At 41.2% G+C, this 16510-nt stretch overlaps 1 protein-coding gene across 1 annotated transcript; it reads right to left on the bottom strand.

Moving 5' to 3' along the window:
* Positions 1-711: 711 nt before the first annotated feature.
* Positions 712-7815, bottom strand: LOC142940909 (protein POF1B-like; the record flags this gene model as incomplete). The annotated part of the gene is made up of 11 exons (XM_076083112.1): positions 712-786; positions 2104-2225; positions 2591-2664; positions 2897-3037; positions 3866-3985; positions 4513-4665; positions 4850-4963; positions 5799-5891; positions 5995-6075; positions 6402-6435; positions 7550-7815. Coding segments are annotated over 10 exons (1194 nt in total), but the record flags the coding sequence as incomplete, so codon positions are not given.
* Between the last annotated feature and the right edge of the window lie 8695 nt (positions 7816-16510).

The following is a 16510-nucleotide window of genomic DNA, read 5'->3' as shown; positions in this document are numbered from 1 at the left end:
TGTTCGTTGAGATGTTTTCAACCTCAAACCTTTAGTTAAAGGGCCGGTGTGTAGACTCTGGAGCCATCTAGTGGTGCGGTTGCTTATTGCAGCTAACTGAGACCTCTCCATTGTGCCAAGCGAATTCCGGTGGCCGATGTGAAAACATGAATGTCCCTCTTGAGAGGCTGTGTTTTGGTTTGTCCCTTCTGGGCTACTGTAGAAATGTTAGAGGACCCACTCACTTAAACTTTAAACTTAAAAACTTTAAATTAAAACACTTTTTATTTTTACTTAAAAGAATATCTCCATATGTAGATACAACCCGCTCACTCTAAGGTTACAAAAACACAACAGTTCTTATTTTCAGACTAAAATAAACTTACTTAATAACTTTATATTCCATTTCTGCCGATAGTTCCCTCTCAATGCGACACACTGGCCCTTTAGTCAAGCAGAGTCATGAAGGTGAGAAAGGAGAAGAGGTGTCCGCCCCTAAAGCATCTCAGCTCGGATTTCTGCACAAAACTTCTAAAATCTCGCCCAGTTCTCAGTTGTCATGATTGCTGCCACCTTAGTCCACTGCACAACCACCTGGCTCCAGCATTGATGAGGTCTTAACTATTTGTTTTCATGTCATAAAAAGCCCAAATAAAAAACAGTCACCAGCCCAATTTGGTCAAACCAAAAAGACAAATTTAAGGGGGGGGATTTTACCCACCACCAACCCTGGGAGCCCTGAGGATGAAGGGGGGGGGGGGGGGAGGAGCCGGCTGACGTCTGGGTCTTCTCATCGTTCAATCGTTCCTGTCGGAGAGAAGCAGTGTGTCTTTAAAGGTTGTAATGACTTCCTGTTTCGAAAATAAACAAAACACAGGTACAGTTGTTACGTTTTTTTACACGTTTAGTTCAAACGTTTAAAAAGAACAGAATGAAGCTGTCTGGATGACAGACCAGTTTCCACCATTTGACCAAAAGAATCTACACGATACATAAAAGCAAGACAGAGAATTAACAAGAAAAGTGCCGAGAAAACAAAAACTTCTGTCCAAAAACTTTGACTGTTTTTTGTGTATTTTTCTCCTCGTTCTTCTTCTCTGAGTTTGTGTTATCTTTGAGCTCTTTACACAGACTCATAGATTGTATATTGTATATATATATATATATATATATATATATATATGTATGTGTATACATATATATATATACATATATATATATATATATATATATGTATGTGTATACATATATATATATACATATATATATATATATATATGTATGTGTATACATATATATATATACATATATATATATATATATATATATGTATGTGTATATATATATATATATATACATATATATATATATATATATGTATATATGTATATATATATATATATATATATACATATATATATATATATATATATATGTATGTGTATATATATATATATATATACATATATATATATATATATATGTATGTATGTATGTTGTGGTTGAAGCCCTCTGGCTCTCTCCTTTCTTTATGTCGGTGTTGAATGTGGTGACGGTTGGTCTGTTGTATCAGTCAGCACGGACAGAATTTAGCACGATGCCTCGATGCCAGCAGCTTCCTCAGAATCAGTCTGCTCATCATCATCATCATCATCATCATCATCATCATCACAAACTGTTAATGCTTTCAGGATGATTTCTTTCTTTCTAAGAAGCTTTGAAAAGATTTAAAGTGATGTTCTAGTTTGATTCTTTCTGGAGAAACTCTGACAATTAAATCAACATATCAATTAGTCGACAAAATCCTACGAGTGTTTGTCGAAAAACTAATAATATCTTTTCTATTTTTGACGTGTTTAGTGAAGCGTGATCTGCAGACAGATGTTTAAATCACACGAATGTTCTGCTTTATATGCGTTTTGAACTTATTAACTGTATCCATAATGATTGATCACTACGGCGGGCGGCAAAATAAAATCAATTAGTAAATCGATTGTTTCTTCCCACGGAGCCGACATAAAGAAGTGTTTTGGTTCAGTAAATATCTGCTGTTTCACTTCAAACTTTATTAGTAAGGAGGAGTCGCCCTTGAGTCCAGAGATTTGAACAAAACTCTGTTTCTACCTGTTCATTTCCTGACCATCTCTGCAGTTCTCTTGATGACGATGGTGTTGGCTTTTTTGACGGGCGAGGTGTTGACGTAGTCGTCGCCCAGCAGACCAAGGAGCGGGTACCTGTTCCTGTAGCTGCACACACACACATACACACACACACACACACACACACACACACAGATGTGTTCAGGTATGGTTTGGTGGATGATTAGCATTAGCAAGAATTAATATGGTAATAAAGACAATTCAATCTAAATCTCTGTCCGTGTGTCCTTCACATATCTCGCGAAGCGTTGATCCGATCTACTTCACACTCGGTGGGCGCTTTGCTGGCGACCCCGTGGAGTGCCGTGTCGAATTTGACATGCGACGTGTTCAAAATGAATACGCTCTGACTAAAGAAGCGGACGGCGCTCTGTGTAGCAGCAGCGGGGTTTCTGTCGTTTCAGCTCTCTGGTGTCAATAAAGTTTTCGTATCGTTCTCGGAGGTGTCGTACCTGTTGCTGATGATGGTTTTGGTGACTTGGCTCTTGGAGCTTTCGGTCTTCGCCTGCATCAGCAGCCTGATCTCCTGAGGGCCACAAGAGGTCAGAGGTCAGCACATCGGTTTGTTTCTGACCGATCATCATTCATGAAGTTCACTAAAACAATATATCTGAATAAAAGTTTAACTTATCAGATCATTTTATTTTTTAATCAAATTGTAACAAATTTCAATCTTAGTTATTTTATTCTAAAGCAACAACTGATGAATCTGTTAAATGTGTCCACTCGGCTGGTTTGGTCTCATTTGAGCTACAGACCTCCTCCTGTTTGGTGATGGTCGTCTTCCGCTGCTCCAGCATCATGAGCAGCTCTGAGATTCTCAGCTGGAGACTGTTATCCGAGGACGACTTCTCGCTGGTGGAGGTGGTGACCTCCGTCTGGATCCTCGTTATCTGGCTCTGGAGGGAGGACGCACAGAGACAGACGAGTCAAAAGAGAGATCTTTGTATGTTCAGTGGAGTATATATATATATATATATATATATATATAAAATGTTATACGACTCTTGTCCAGTACGACATGCATAATCCACCAAACATTTTCAGCTATTTCAACACATAGACCAGTAAAAACACTGCAATAAAACAAGCTATACTACAATCTAACGTATTTAAGTGGCAGCCATGATTAGAGCTGGTCGAACTCTCTAAATGTTAAGAAAAGGTTCCTTGAATGTTTCCTTTCTTATCTCCTTTCACATATAAGGAGCACTGGACCAACCTTTACCAAAGGAGAGGAGATAAAGTCGTCCCACAATTCCTTGCACCAGTCGGCCTTCAATAAAATTGCCGTCAAACTTCAATTTGAAAACATCCTTCTAACACGAGTGGAATCATGAGGGAACGTTTTGGATTGTTTATATATATTTGTTCAGGTTTTTTCTTCCTGAAGTATTGAAGAAGACTTGAAACTAGAGATTGAGACCATAAACTCATGTTTACAATGTTTACTGAGGTAATAAATCAAGAGAGAAGTAGAGTCATTTTCTCATAGACTTCTATACAACCAGAGGAGTCGCCCCCTGGTGGACACTAGAGATAATGCAGCGTTAACACTTGAAGCTTTGGCTTCACTTTACAGACGGTTACCTCCTGACTATTCGTCTAAAGCAGAGTGCGATGTTGTTGCAGTTCAAGTGTTGCACAAATAAAAACGTCCTCATGATGGCGCTGGATGAATTTCCAAATTGGACATGAACGTCTGGATGCAGTAGTTTGATTCTCACCCTCAGCCTCTGTATCTCCTGGTCCTTCTCATTTTTCATGGTGCTGAGCTGGTCTTTGTACTGACGGGACAGCTCCTCGGTCTTCAGGTGCAGCGTGGTGCTGCTGCCTTGGCCGGCCAGCTGCAGGACAGACGGACAAGGAGGGAAGGAAGGAAGGAAGGAGGGAAGGAGGGAAGGAGGGAAGGAGGGAAGTCATCAATGTTGCAGAGTAAACATTTTCTGCCTCGTTATTTGTTTTTTTAGCTCCTCACCAAGTGTCTCAAATGGTGTTTTTTATTGTCTAATTTCATATAATTATTATCATTACCACTATTATTAATAATAATACTTTCCCACCCCATTTACATTAATGAGAAAACACTTAATATTAGACTCAATACTCAATACTGAGACATTAAGTATTTCTTTGTTTTTAATATAAAGAAATACTTCAGCATCACGTTCAGATTCCAGCTACACATAGATATTAGAATATATTTAAATATCCGTCTAGTTGTGATGCCAAACAGGAGGAATCATCTCCATTAAAGAAACCACTTTGGAACATGGAATCAAGTGTCTCTGAACGCTGCGAGACAAGAGTCCCCGTCCACCAGTTACAGTTGCGACGCAATCATCAAATTGATCTGCTGTCGATAACTGATCACCTTCTGCCGGAGCATGTCGTTCTCCTTCTCCATCGCTCTCATCCTCCCCTCCATCTCTTTCAGCTTGAAGTCTCGGCTGGAGTCGTTGTTCTTGGAGCCCATGAGCTGGCTCTCCAGGGAGCGCTGAGTGGCGCTGGTTTCCTTCAGAGACGCCTGCAGAGGGACGACACACACACACACACACAGGAAGTCAGAAGCACACACACACACACACACATAATGTCGTCAGATCTTCTACTGACGAATTTTTGAAATTCACACAATTAACTCCAAAATGTATTATCCAACCAAGAGCTTTGTCTTTTTCTTTTTCCACTCAGCGCTTTGAGCACCGTACCTGCAGCTGTCGGTTGTTTTCTCGGACGGTTCCCAGCAGGAGGTCGTACTGCTGAGCCTGGTCAGCTTTGAAGCTCATATCTCTCTCCAGAGACTCCTTCTCGCTCTCCAGACGCTGAGACGACACACAGACACACACATGACGTCTATAAGCGGCTCAATCACATATCGCGTTTTCTGATTTCGTTTCTAATTTTGTCAATTTTAGTTTAAATTAGGCACCGGTGCCAGAATTACTTCTTATTGGCAAACCTATTTTGCTTATTACAAGCAAAAACAGCTTAAATTCATTGTTTTTTTCATAGTTTTTTGAGTGGCCTTGTGTATTATTTCCTCCTGGAAGTTGCATCCCTCAGATAAGATATCGCGTTCACGAGAATGGACCAGAAACTGCTGAAAACCAGCCAATTAATAAACTTCAGGCGGCCTCGACTCGTCGAGAAACAGTCGTGGCCGCTGGAGACGGAGACAGAGACGGAGATGGACGACGGAGACGGAGACGGACGCTCGGAGAAATCACCTGTGGTTGAAGCCGCGTTTGAAACAGAAACAAATTCAGTAAATAGCGATGCTGTATAGAGAGAAAAGGTCACTATAATAGTCACTATAATAGTTTTTCCACTGTAATTGTTCCTGTTGACGAATGCAAGCTCACAATGAAAGTGACTCCACCACTCTGCATTAGCCTGGCAGTAATAAGCCGTTATTATCTGCAGTGACGCCTGCATTTAAACCCATTTAATTCGTTTGCACGACTGTGACTCACATAATGCTCGAGCTGTAGGGACACGCTGTTCTCACGTCACGCAAACTGCTGCAACTAATCCATCATGTGCACGCTCTATTTATTCACTTCACCAACCGCCTGTCGCATGTCGACTTCAAGTCCAGGAGGATTTTTCCAAATTTGAGTTACGTTGACAAAACTAGAAAGTGGCTTTTGTTTTTACCCGCAGGTCCTCAGACATGTGGAGGAGCTCCTCTCTCAGACTGCTGAAGGTGGACAGCAGCAGACGCATGCTCTTATCTGCAGTGAGACGAGTCTGACACACACACAAACACACAAAGATCAATTATTATTGTCTTATTGTCAGTAATCAACTCGGGAAGTTTCATGGTCTTTTAAAAATGTCAACGCTCGCTCACCTGCAGCAGGTAGCGGATTTGTTGTTTGGTCAGTTCAGTGGCTCCTTTGGGCAGCAAAGCCTCCACCTCCTCTTTCTCCACCTGAACACACACGCACACACACACACACACACACACACACACACACACACACACACACATAGATACAATAGAAATAAATGAAAAACTTCAGCCGTTTGGAAAATAAAAAATTGACAAAATCCTCACTTTTATTTTGTTTCCACAAATGTAATTATACTTAATAAACGAACTTTTTTTTAAATATCTGATGTTTAAACTGAAGCTTGCTGAATGTTTTACATCGTCCTGTTAAATACAACCTCTGTTTTGTTTCGGGCTCTAAGTCGACAGATCTGAACTCTGGTCTGATTTATTTATCAGATGTGTGACGCAGGTTTGTTTCTCACCTTGTAGTCATTGGATGGATCCAGCTGGTGTTTCCTGTAACACAAAGAAGAGGAAAGACACACAATGAGGACGACAGCGTAACGATGTGTGTGTTCTTGTACAGCTATCTTTGTAAGGACCAGTTAAATATTAGACCTTCAGAGTGAGGACATCTTGGGAAAGTGAGGATATTTTGGTCGGTCCTCACTTTGGGACAGACCTTCAAAGGCTTGTCTGACGGTTCAAACCAATCGGCAACCTCTGGTGCTGGAAAACGTGCAGGGAGATAGAAAGACAGTGCAGAAACCTGCAGTTCCTCAAATGGCCACTAGAGGCTGGCTCCGAACGCGAGTGAATCCCCATAGACCTGTTCAGCAGCCTTTGTCATGTGAATGTTGGTCTCAGAGGAATCAATCATGGCTTCCTAGTTGAGCTAAAGACCTCAGAATTTTATTTTGTTATTTTGTTGTTTTTTACAGAATCTGTTTAAAGTAAAAAAAAGAATGAGGGAAGCGTTCGTCACACATGATGTGTTCAAGGACCATCGAAATCAATGTAGCTTTAATAAACGGTGTAGTTTTAGCAATTGTTTAAAGAAAACATGCTTTTCCATCCTGCAAGCAAAATCTATAATTTAATCTTAAACATTTTATGTCTAACAATGTAGCTCGATATCTACACCTCAGGTTTCAGTTTGGTAACATCCAAGCCGATTGTTGGTGCTTTAAAACCGCTTCTCACATGATCATTTGGAAAAATTACATACATATATATATATATACATATATATATATGTATATATATATACACACACAGTATATATATAGATACTGTATTGATTTATTGACTAGCTTTGCAGTCATCTTGATTTAGTTTATTTATTCTCAGAGCCGAAGAATGCTGCACAATAAAACGCTGTAATGTTAAACTTCCTCCGCTGGTGTCTGTGATTCAGAGTGATGCATTCATGTGCAGGCGCACAGAGTGGGGAAAAAAAGACCTCCCTCAGCAGAGGCCAGCTTTTAAATGTTGGATATCAGGATTTGTGGCGCAGTCGACCCTCCAAATAATCTGTTAATCTGTAAGAAAACCCTGCATGATGTCTATAAAAGTTACGTTACAATTTTAAAAAATGGCACCCCGCTGTGGACCGATGAGTCATACTTACTGTCCACGGATCTTGGACACGTGCTCGGAGATGCAGGAGTGGATGTCGCAGTTCTTCCTGTAGACCTCGGCCAGCAGCTCACCGAAGTAGCGCGTGTCCATCTTGGTCGGCTGCGGAGTCTCCCTCATCTCGGTCCTCAGCTCGGTCCTCACCTCCGACCTGGAGATCTTCTCGATCGCCGGCTGCTGCTTGTGCTGAATGACGTCGATAATCTCCACCGTCTCCTCATCTTCCTCATCTTCCTCATCTTCCTCCTCTTCTTCCTCCTGGAGGAACAGGTCAGAGACAGATATTTAGCCACCGTGTGTTTACGTCTGCTGTACGAGAAGAGTTAGTACTCTTTGCTGTCATGTTTTGATCCTTGTGAACTTCACCCAACAGTGTTGTGAAAGACGTAGAAGATCACCAGTGAGTGACGTATTTACAGATTAGGTCATACTGGTTATAACCTACTGTTACTGGTCGTAATGGTGCACAAGGCGTGAATGTGTTTGCTCTCAAATTTACAGATATCAGACGATCAAGGACTTATTATACAATGTGATGTTTCATCATTAGTATGCTGCTGTGCTGATTGGTCGACTAGTCAGGAGCGCAGCCTGTGATTGGTCGACTCGTCTACTCAGTCAAGTATAAAAATACTTTTTCAAGACACAAAGTGAGGTCATTTTTTGGTCTGCCTGATGTTTTGTGAGGTAAAATAATACAAAGAAGTTATAAGAACGTCACTGAAACAGACAAAACCTAAAAGAAATACTTCAAATACTCATTTGTTTATCGATTAAACTTCTGCATTAAAACAGAACCTTTTTGTTGTTGTTTTGTCTCAAACGCGGAGTGATACTGAAAGTGCAAATGAATTAAGACGTCGCAGCAGTGGTTTGTGGGTATTGTATCAGGGCTGTGAACCAATCAGATTGCAGATGTGAGATACCTGTTTTATAAAAGGTAATCTATTACAATATTTATTCCTGCCTGGTATGTTGTTGTTGGTCATTGTTGCTTTTTATAGTTATTTATAGTTATACGCCTACTTTATGCACAGTTAGGTGTATATTTATGAATATTTTTTTATCTTTGCTCAACTTTGTCCGTGTTCTTCGCTGTAAGTCTATTTTTATTGGAACTGTGTCACATTGAGAGCAACTTTAGTCAAATTCATTTTAAACATACTTCGCCAAAAAAGCTGATTCTGATAACATTGAAATGTTAGAACGAAGTATGTGGACACGCATGAGTGACAATTAAAGATAATTATTTCAAATGAATCTGCTGCTATAACAGCCTCCATTCTTCTGAGCAGACCAGATGTTGGAGCCCGATAGATTAACCCAATTAAATGATATGAATATTACTGGTTTGTGCAACTTTAAAGCTTGTACAGAAGCAATAAAGTCGGCCATAAATATGAGAAATGAGTTTACAGATAGTTACAAACCCTCCTCATCATTGTGGAGGTTGGTTCCGTTGGTTCGTGGCTTATTTCCGGTTACACCGACAGTCTGTGTTCGTATCTCTGAGTGACACTCGTTGTCTTTTTGATTTCCTCACAGTTCATTTTGTTTGAACGTCCTCTGGGGTTTGGGAGAGTAGAGTAGAAACTCCTCCCTGCATGCACAAGTATCAACGAAGCTTAATGTCGGGCCAATGAGAGGCCCGGCTCACAGCAGTGTCCACATACTTGTGGCCGTACGACATACGTTGATACGCTGCACACACACATGATCTCAAACACACCCATCACCTGCTTTCATCTACATGTGGCAACAGAGTGGAGTTGTATTTATCTAACGTGTGAACTCTCTCTCTCTCTGCAAACATTTGTCTGACACGCTCATGTACAATGTCTGCCTTGTCTTGTTTCCTTCTATCTGTAGTTCCTGTGAAGCCCTTTGGGACTCAACCGACTGTTAAAAAGCACTTTAAGAATAATGTCCTTCGGTCCTCAGTGGGATTAAATCTTAAGGATACAATTTAAATCCAACAGTGCAGCTGTTCTTCTTGCAACTGCTCCGATGGCTGCAGGTGTGCACGGGGCCCTCGTCCCTACCTGTCCTTCAAAATGCATTACATCATCTTTTTAACGAGCGTACATCTACAGCTGTGACAAAACCTCACACTTGAACTCCACGGCAGATTTCAGCCTCCTGCTCTTGTTAAAGGGTGAGCTTCTGACTGCAATGAGGCCTTTGTGGCGAATTATGAAAGAGGGCGGGGCTTCTGTATAGGGGGCGGGGCTAATCCACATTAATTAAATAGGAACTCTGTGCCGAGTGCAATGAGTCGACGCCTCACAATTCGTTTGGCCATGAATCTCTAGAAGTCATTCATCTTTTTGTTACGAGCCACTTTAAACAGCACGCCTTCACACACACCTTCACACACACCTTCACACACACACACACACACCTTCACACACACCTTCACACACACACACACACGCACACACACACACACACACACACACACACACCTTCACACACACCTTCACACACACCTTCACACACACACACACACACACACACACACCTTCACACACACACCTTCACACACACACACACACACACACACACACACACACACACACACACCTTCACACACACACCTTCACACACACACACACACGCACACACACACACCTTCACACACACCTTCACACACACACACACACACGCACGCACGCACGCACACACACACACACACACACACACGCACGCACGCACACACACACACACACACTTGACCTCCATGCCAAAACAAGACGTTACTGTAACAAGTCCTGCAGGCTCAGCGCTAAATTAAGAGATTAGCTGCCTGCAATATTATTAGAACATTCTTATTTTCATACAAACACTTTTATGGGAGTTAATTTTTGACATTCTAGATGTTTCTGACACTTCATGTATTTTATAACATCCCATAATGTCCTCTGCCTCTCGGAAAGCCAATAAGCTCAACAGCTGCTAATGGATTTAGCCGGTTAGCTCCTCACTCTGTTTGCAGCACTTTGACTTTCCAAAGTAAAAGCCTGTTTTATTTAGTTTCAGACTCTTGTTTTTGTCACGAGTACGTTCACAAAGTGAGGAACGGACATGTTTAAAATGTTTAGTGAACAACAACACAGAGGCTCCGTAGTCCTGCATTAGTGACACATTTCAGATGTTGCTCTACAAAAATCCTTTCTTCTTAATCTCCTCTTTCATCTTAGAATGAAAGAGGAGATTTATACTAAATAGATTAGTTACACTCATTTGGAAACATCAGGTAAGAAATCAATGGAGGGATTTGTACTATTTCTTTCTTTCACACGTCTTAACACTGTGAACATTTCGTCTGATGTCACTCCTTCTTGAATATCCAAACCGTGGCTTTGCAATGCGGTCCAGCCAGATTCCACAGGAGCCCGGGGGACCGTTAAGACCCAGACAGGTAAAGTTATTGTGCCATTGGAGAGCCACCAAAACCTGCATGGAGCCTGCAGCGCTTCAATATCAGGTTCAGTTTCTGTTGACATGTTTGTTGGTTGTATTGGATCGTTTCTTAGCATGCAGGGGAGCAGAATATTAGAAACAACTCTCAAGGTATTTGGAAGCTTCTGATTTAGAGGATTCAGAGGAAAAGAAACAGTCCAGATGCTAAAGTTCTCCGTCTCTGTTGTTTTAAAGTGTGGCCCTTCCTGTAGACCACACCCAGCAGCAGAAACATCATAATAATGTTACCAGGAAACTCTACTATTGTTTCCATTAAAAAAATAAATAAAAAATCAAGAAATTACGCAGAAGGGAAGAACAACATAGGAAGTGAGGTGGAAAGATCGCAGGTTTGATTCCAACGCTGAACTCCGCTGAGTTACTGTGAAACCAGGAACCAGGACTCTGTCATGTGTTGTTCAGGCCAAACCGCAGCGCAAATATGTAGAACTGTTGTTTTATTGGACTTTGTGCCTTGAACGAAAAAGATTGTCAACAGTCACTCTTCCAAAAACCTGATTCAATGCGGCTCAAAGGCGGTGATGTTTGGACCCAATTCAACTAGAGAAGTGCAGCAGATCTCCTCCAGGGTTGAGAGTCCAATCACTTGCACTTTTCCATTTTCATGAAGTGCAAACTCTCTCTAGCGTAAAAACAAACGTAACCGTGACTAAATGTACAGTATATACGGTATGTCTCAATGAATCACACACCTGAGGAGTTATTCTCCTCGGAGCAGGTCTCCCGGTGTTTGAATCAGGGCGGGCCACGAAAGTTAAGTAACACATAACTCTGGAGTCCGACAGTGAGAGGTTGTAAATTCAAAAAACCCGCCTGACGGAGCTCAAAGCTCACCGCAGGACCAAAGGTTGGTACTTCTAGTCCTGTTACTACCCGTGCTTCTGCCGTTGGATTTTTAAATGCAAACAAGTGTGCGACGGGGAGGAGCGTGTCCGAATGTGATCACATGGAGGAGGGTGTGGCTGCTACGGCAACATGCCCGTCATTCCTGCAGAGATAAAGTAGAGCGAGGAGACGACAAAACAGAACAATCGGCTCGTTATCACCAGACAGGCTGGCAGATATCCGTCCTCACCGTGAGACGCTGCTCAGTTCACTGACTTTATCTTTTCTTAACTGTATTTGAAGCAGGAATGAGGGTAATCCTTTCTTTCTTTCCAATTTTTCTTGCCATAAAATTCTCTAATAACTCTTATTATCCTCCATGTTCCTGTGGACATAATGTGCGGTTGCTACTTCACCAGTCAATTAGTTGTTCAGGTAACAAAAGAAACCAACAACTTGGCAACACTACCTGGAGGTGTCTGCTGTTTACTCCACCAACACGAGACAGTGTTTCACCAGTAAAACCACACCCTTCATTCACACAGCGGAGGCTGAGTATTTGTCAGTTATTTAATTGGAAGCAGCAGGAATGTGGGAGAGTTCAAGTTTAGCCCGTGGGTGATACAACGATCCTCTCTTTAACTATCTACACAATATTCCTGGCAATCTGGCACGTACACCACTTTCCCAACACAATTAGTGTGTAAATGTGGGATTTTTTAAACACGAGAAAAGCTGCTACAAATAGACTCCATCTCATTGCCAGTAGACAACTCGTGCCTTTCTGCTTTTATTCTGGAGTTTGACATCACGAACGCACCGAAAAACAAAGTTTAGTAACGAGATAAAATGCTACAATATCTCCATCTTTTTTTTTCTCTCTTTCAAACTCGTTGCCGACTAATTTGGAACAATGTTCAAGCGCCGCTCGGACTGAGAGACGGACAAAAACGTGTGGCCGAGATGACAAAGAGTCGCAGAAGTTGTACCTACGGAAATCCTCAGATATCCCACTAAATGATTTTGTTTGTAATCAACGTAATCATGAACGAGGAAGTATGAGCACACACATTGGAGATGGATGGGTCCAACAAACACGCACATAAGTACTTCAGCACGGCACTTCTGTAGTTATTTCAACCCAAACAACCATCTTTTTCTGAACCTAACTAAGTTGTTTTGTTGCCTAAACTTAACCAAGTTGTTTTGTTGCCTAAACTTAACCAAGTTGTTTTGTTGCCTAAACTTAACTAAGTTGTTTTGTTGCCTAAACTTAACTAAGTTGTTTTGTTGCCTAAACTTAACTAAGTTGTTTTGTTGCCTAAACTTAACTAAGTTGTTTTGTTGCCTAAACCTAACTAAGTTGTTTTGTTGCCTAAACTTAACTAAGTTGTTTTGTTGCCTAAACTTAACTAAGTTGTTTTGTTGCCTAAACTTAACTAAGTTGTTTTGTTGCCTAAACTTAACTAAGTTGTTTTGTTGCCTAAACCTAACTAAGTTGTTTTGTTGCCTAAACTTAACTAAGTTGTTTTGTTGCCTAAACCTAACTAAGTTGTTTTGTTGCCTAAACTTAACTAAGTTGTTTTGTTGCCTAAACCTAACTAAGTTGTTTTGTTGCCTAAACTTCACTAAGTAGTTTCCTGTGAAGACGGAAGTTTATTCTGAAAAGACTGTATTCATGTAACGAGCAGAAATTGACACGTGTTGCTGGACTTTCGTAGGAAAAGGCACAAAGAAACGAGGCGAAACTTTGCGCATTGTACCAGGAAAGAGGTCAAATTTAGCGTCTCCATCCGGGTGTCATGTTTCCATCACTGCACATAAATTCCTTTGACTACTGCAGAGTCGCTGTAATGAATGCTGATCGTACCCTTTATCACTGGAGACAGAAGCCTGATGTTTGTGGTTTTTGTCCAGTATGAAAGAAATCTTTCTCTGGACCAAAAGTGAATGACACCCTGCCAAGAGTTATGTTCTATATTTTATAAACAAACATGTTTACATTTTTGTTGGTGCTGCTGTTCATGTTCAGGGATCAGTCAAATGTCTCAGGTCGACTCTGACAGAGTTTAATATGCAGCTAACCTGCAGACGCGACATTCCAGAGATCCACCGCAGACCTGAGCTCATACTGCGCTGCAGAATGTGTGGGAGGTAACAGCAACCTTGTGATGATGATCGGTCAATGTGTGTGTGTGTGTGTGTGTGTGTGTGTGTGTGTGTGTGTGTGTGTGTGTGTGTGTGTGGCAGACTGACCTAGAAACGTGTGAGAGCTGAATCAACACATTTCCATCTTATCAAGTCATTTCTGTCTAAATCAAGTCCTAAAACTGTGTTTTCTTACAAGCAGGGTTCTTAAACATCAAATTAAAATGACCTTTCAAGGACTTTCCAGGCCCAAATCCGTACAATTCAAGGACCCAACTCGACATAGTTTGATAGTTTAACAAGCGTCTTTGGTGACGACACAAGTCCTTAAAATTGACATTTTTTAGCGTCGCTTAAGGTTCGGTTGATGTTCGCTTGCTTGCCGCTGTTAAATCTTTTGTCTTTTGGACTGTTGGTCGTCAGACAAAACAAAGTATTTGAGGAGGTAACTTTGGGTCCCCCCCTCCCCCCCCAGACATAAGTCTACTGCATCAAACGTCCTGTAGTTGTGATGAAACATCAGCTTTTCTTTCAGGTAAATTTGATCTAAAAAGCAGAATTTCTCTGTTACAAACAAAACAAAAAAATCACTCAAAGTCTCTTCAGGGTCACTGATCTGGTTTCACTTCTACAGGCTGTGAAAAGCAGCAGTAACCCAATAATCCCACTGTGTGTGTGTGTGTGTGTGTGTGTGTGTGTGTGTGTGTGTGTGTGTGTGTGTGTGTGTGTGTGTGTGTGTGTGTGTGTGTGTGTGTAACACTAGAGGTTGAGAATGAGAGACAAGTCCTTTTTACCACACGGGTTCAGAATGCTGCAGCCGTATTCTTTATGTAAAGATGCAAAGACTCGTTTACAGAAGGTGTTTCTTTATATTCTAGTAGTATTCTAACTCCGCTGGCAGATTTGATCCTATAATGAACTTCAGGATCGGCTTCACTCGTCAGGTCCAGAGGTCTCTGCCTGCTGTTCATGGTGTTGAGATGTGCGCTCTGTGTACACTTCAGGGTCCCAGTTTGAGGGTATGAACATATGGTCACCCTGGTGTTTGTCTCCCTGCAAGTCTCTTCTTCTCATCTATTTATGGTCAACAGTCAGAAACGACATCAGAAACCTGGACAGGTGCGTCTGCAACACCTGATCAAAGCAAAAGCCGACATCGAGCCTTTGCAAAGTTGTATGTAAACACACAGCGATGAGAACTCGCCGCTCAAAACCAGTTAAAACATGCAGCAGCAAATTATTCACTTTGTTTATGTGGAAACGCAGCACGCGAGCAACCAGATAGTTCAGATCAAGCTGTTCAGGTTTCTTTCTCCCTCTTTGAAGGAACGAACATCGTGTCAGATGTGAATCAGATCATTTAAAACTATTATTTACACACAGATTGAGTTCAACTCGCAATTATTATCGTTTTGATCAAGCTGTCGAGAGTCATAAAGGTTTCGCTTTTGTCTCGTTTAGTGAAGTGCTCTTTATGATCTGCTCATGGGAAACATTAAACCACATCGCCACTCCTTCACTGTCCTGTCATTAAGTGAGAACGCGTTTTATTCCTGTTTCAACGATGTAAAGCACTGTAATATAATAATAATCATTATAATGATTATTATTATTATTATTATTATTAATGATAATAATAATAATATCATCTGGTCGCAGCTTCTCTAATGTGAATATTTACTGGTTTGATTTTATTATATTATTGTAAAATTAATATCAGTGGATTTTTTTGTCTGCTGTCACCCGTCTGTCTGTCTTGATATTGACAGTCGATCCTCATCTCCATGTCTGTTATTGTGCCATGGGACTACAGATGAAAAACAGCCTCTTGGCTAACTCTGGAGCGTTTACAGGAATGTGTTATTAATGTGTACCGTCGTTGCACCTGAACACACCACAAACACTTGTTAAAATAATTGTTTTATAAACCGCCTTCCTGCAAATAAACAGATTCAGGACGACCAAGAGACGAAGTCAACAAACCAGACTGGGACTGTTTCATTTGCCAAAGAATTCATTCACAAAAGTGGATTTTAAAAAGCCAAATATAAACTGGTTCCAGCATCTCAAAGGTGACAATTTGCTGCTTTTTACTTTTGGGATCTGGACAGCTGATCGGGCAACAAAAAGAATATGATTTATGCATTCTAACATTTTATACACTCATCAATCAAACGTAAAGGTAAAGTCGATAGTAAAGAGAACTATTAGCCGCAGCCTGAAGCTGCCGACATGATCTCGGAGATCAAATTAAATGCTTAATTAAATGCTGAGCAGCAGATAAGACGGTCTCTCCTCCAACAGACGAACGAAAAACGAATTAACGATTAAACATGAAACTCAAGACCGTCTCAGGACAAACGGCATCAACGTGCCGCAGAAAGCCGCCATAAATCAAAGAACCATTCGTGTTCTGACAACAGCCATAAACATGACGCTGCAGGTTCAAACCAAAAGGAATGCAGCCCAGCAGCAAAGGCCTCTGGGAAAAAAGCGG

Source organism: Anarhichas minor, unplaced genomic scaffold (assembly GCF_050575085.1).
Source record: "Anarhichas minor isolate MPS153535 unplaced genomic scaffold, ASM5057508v1 ptg000119l, whole genome shotgun sequence".
Classification (NCBI taxonomy): Eukaryota; Metazoa; Chordata; class Actinopteri; order Perciformes; family Anarhichadidae; genus Anarhichas; species Anarhichas minor.
This window is presented reverse-complemented; position numbering and strand designations above follow the sequence as displayed.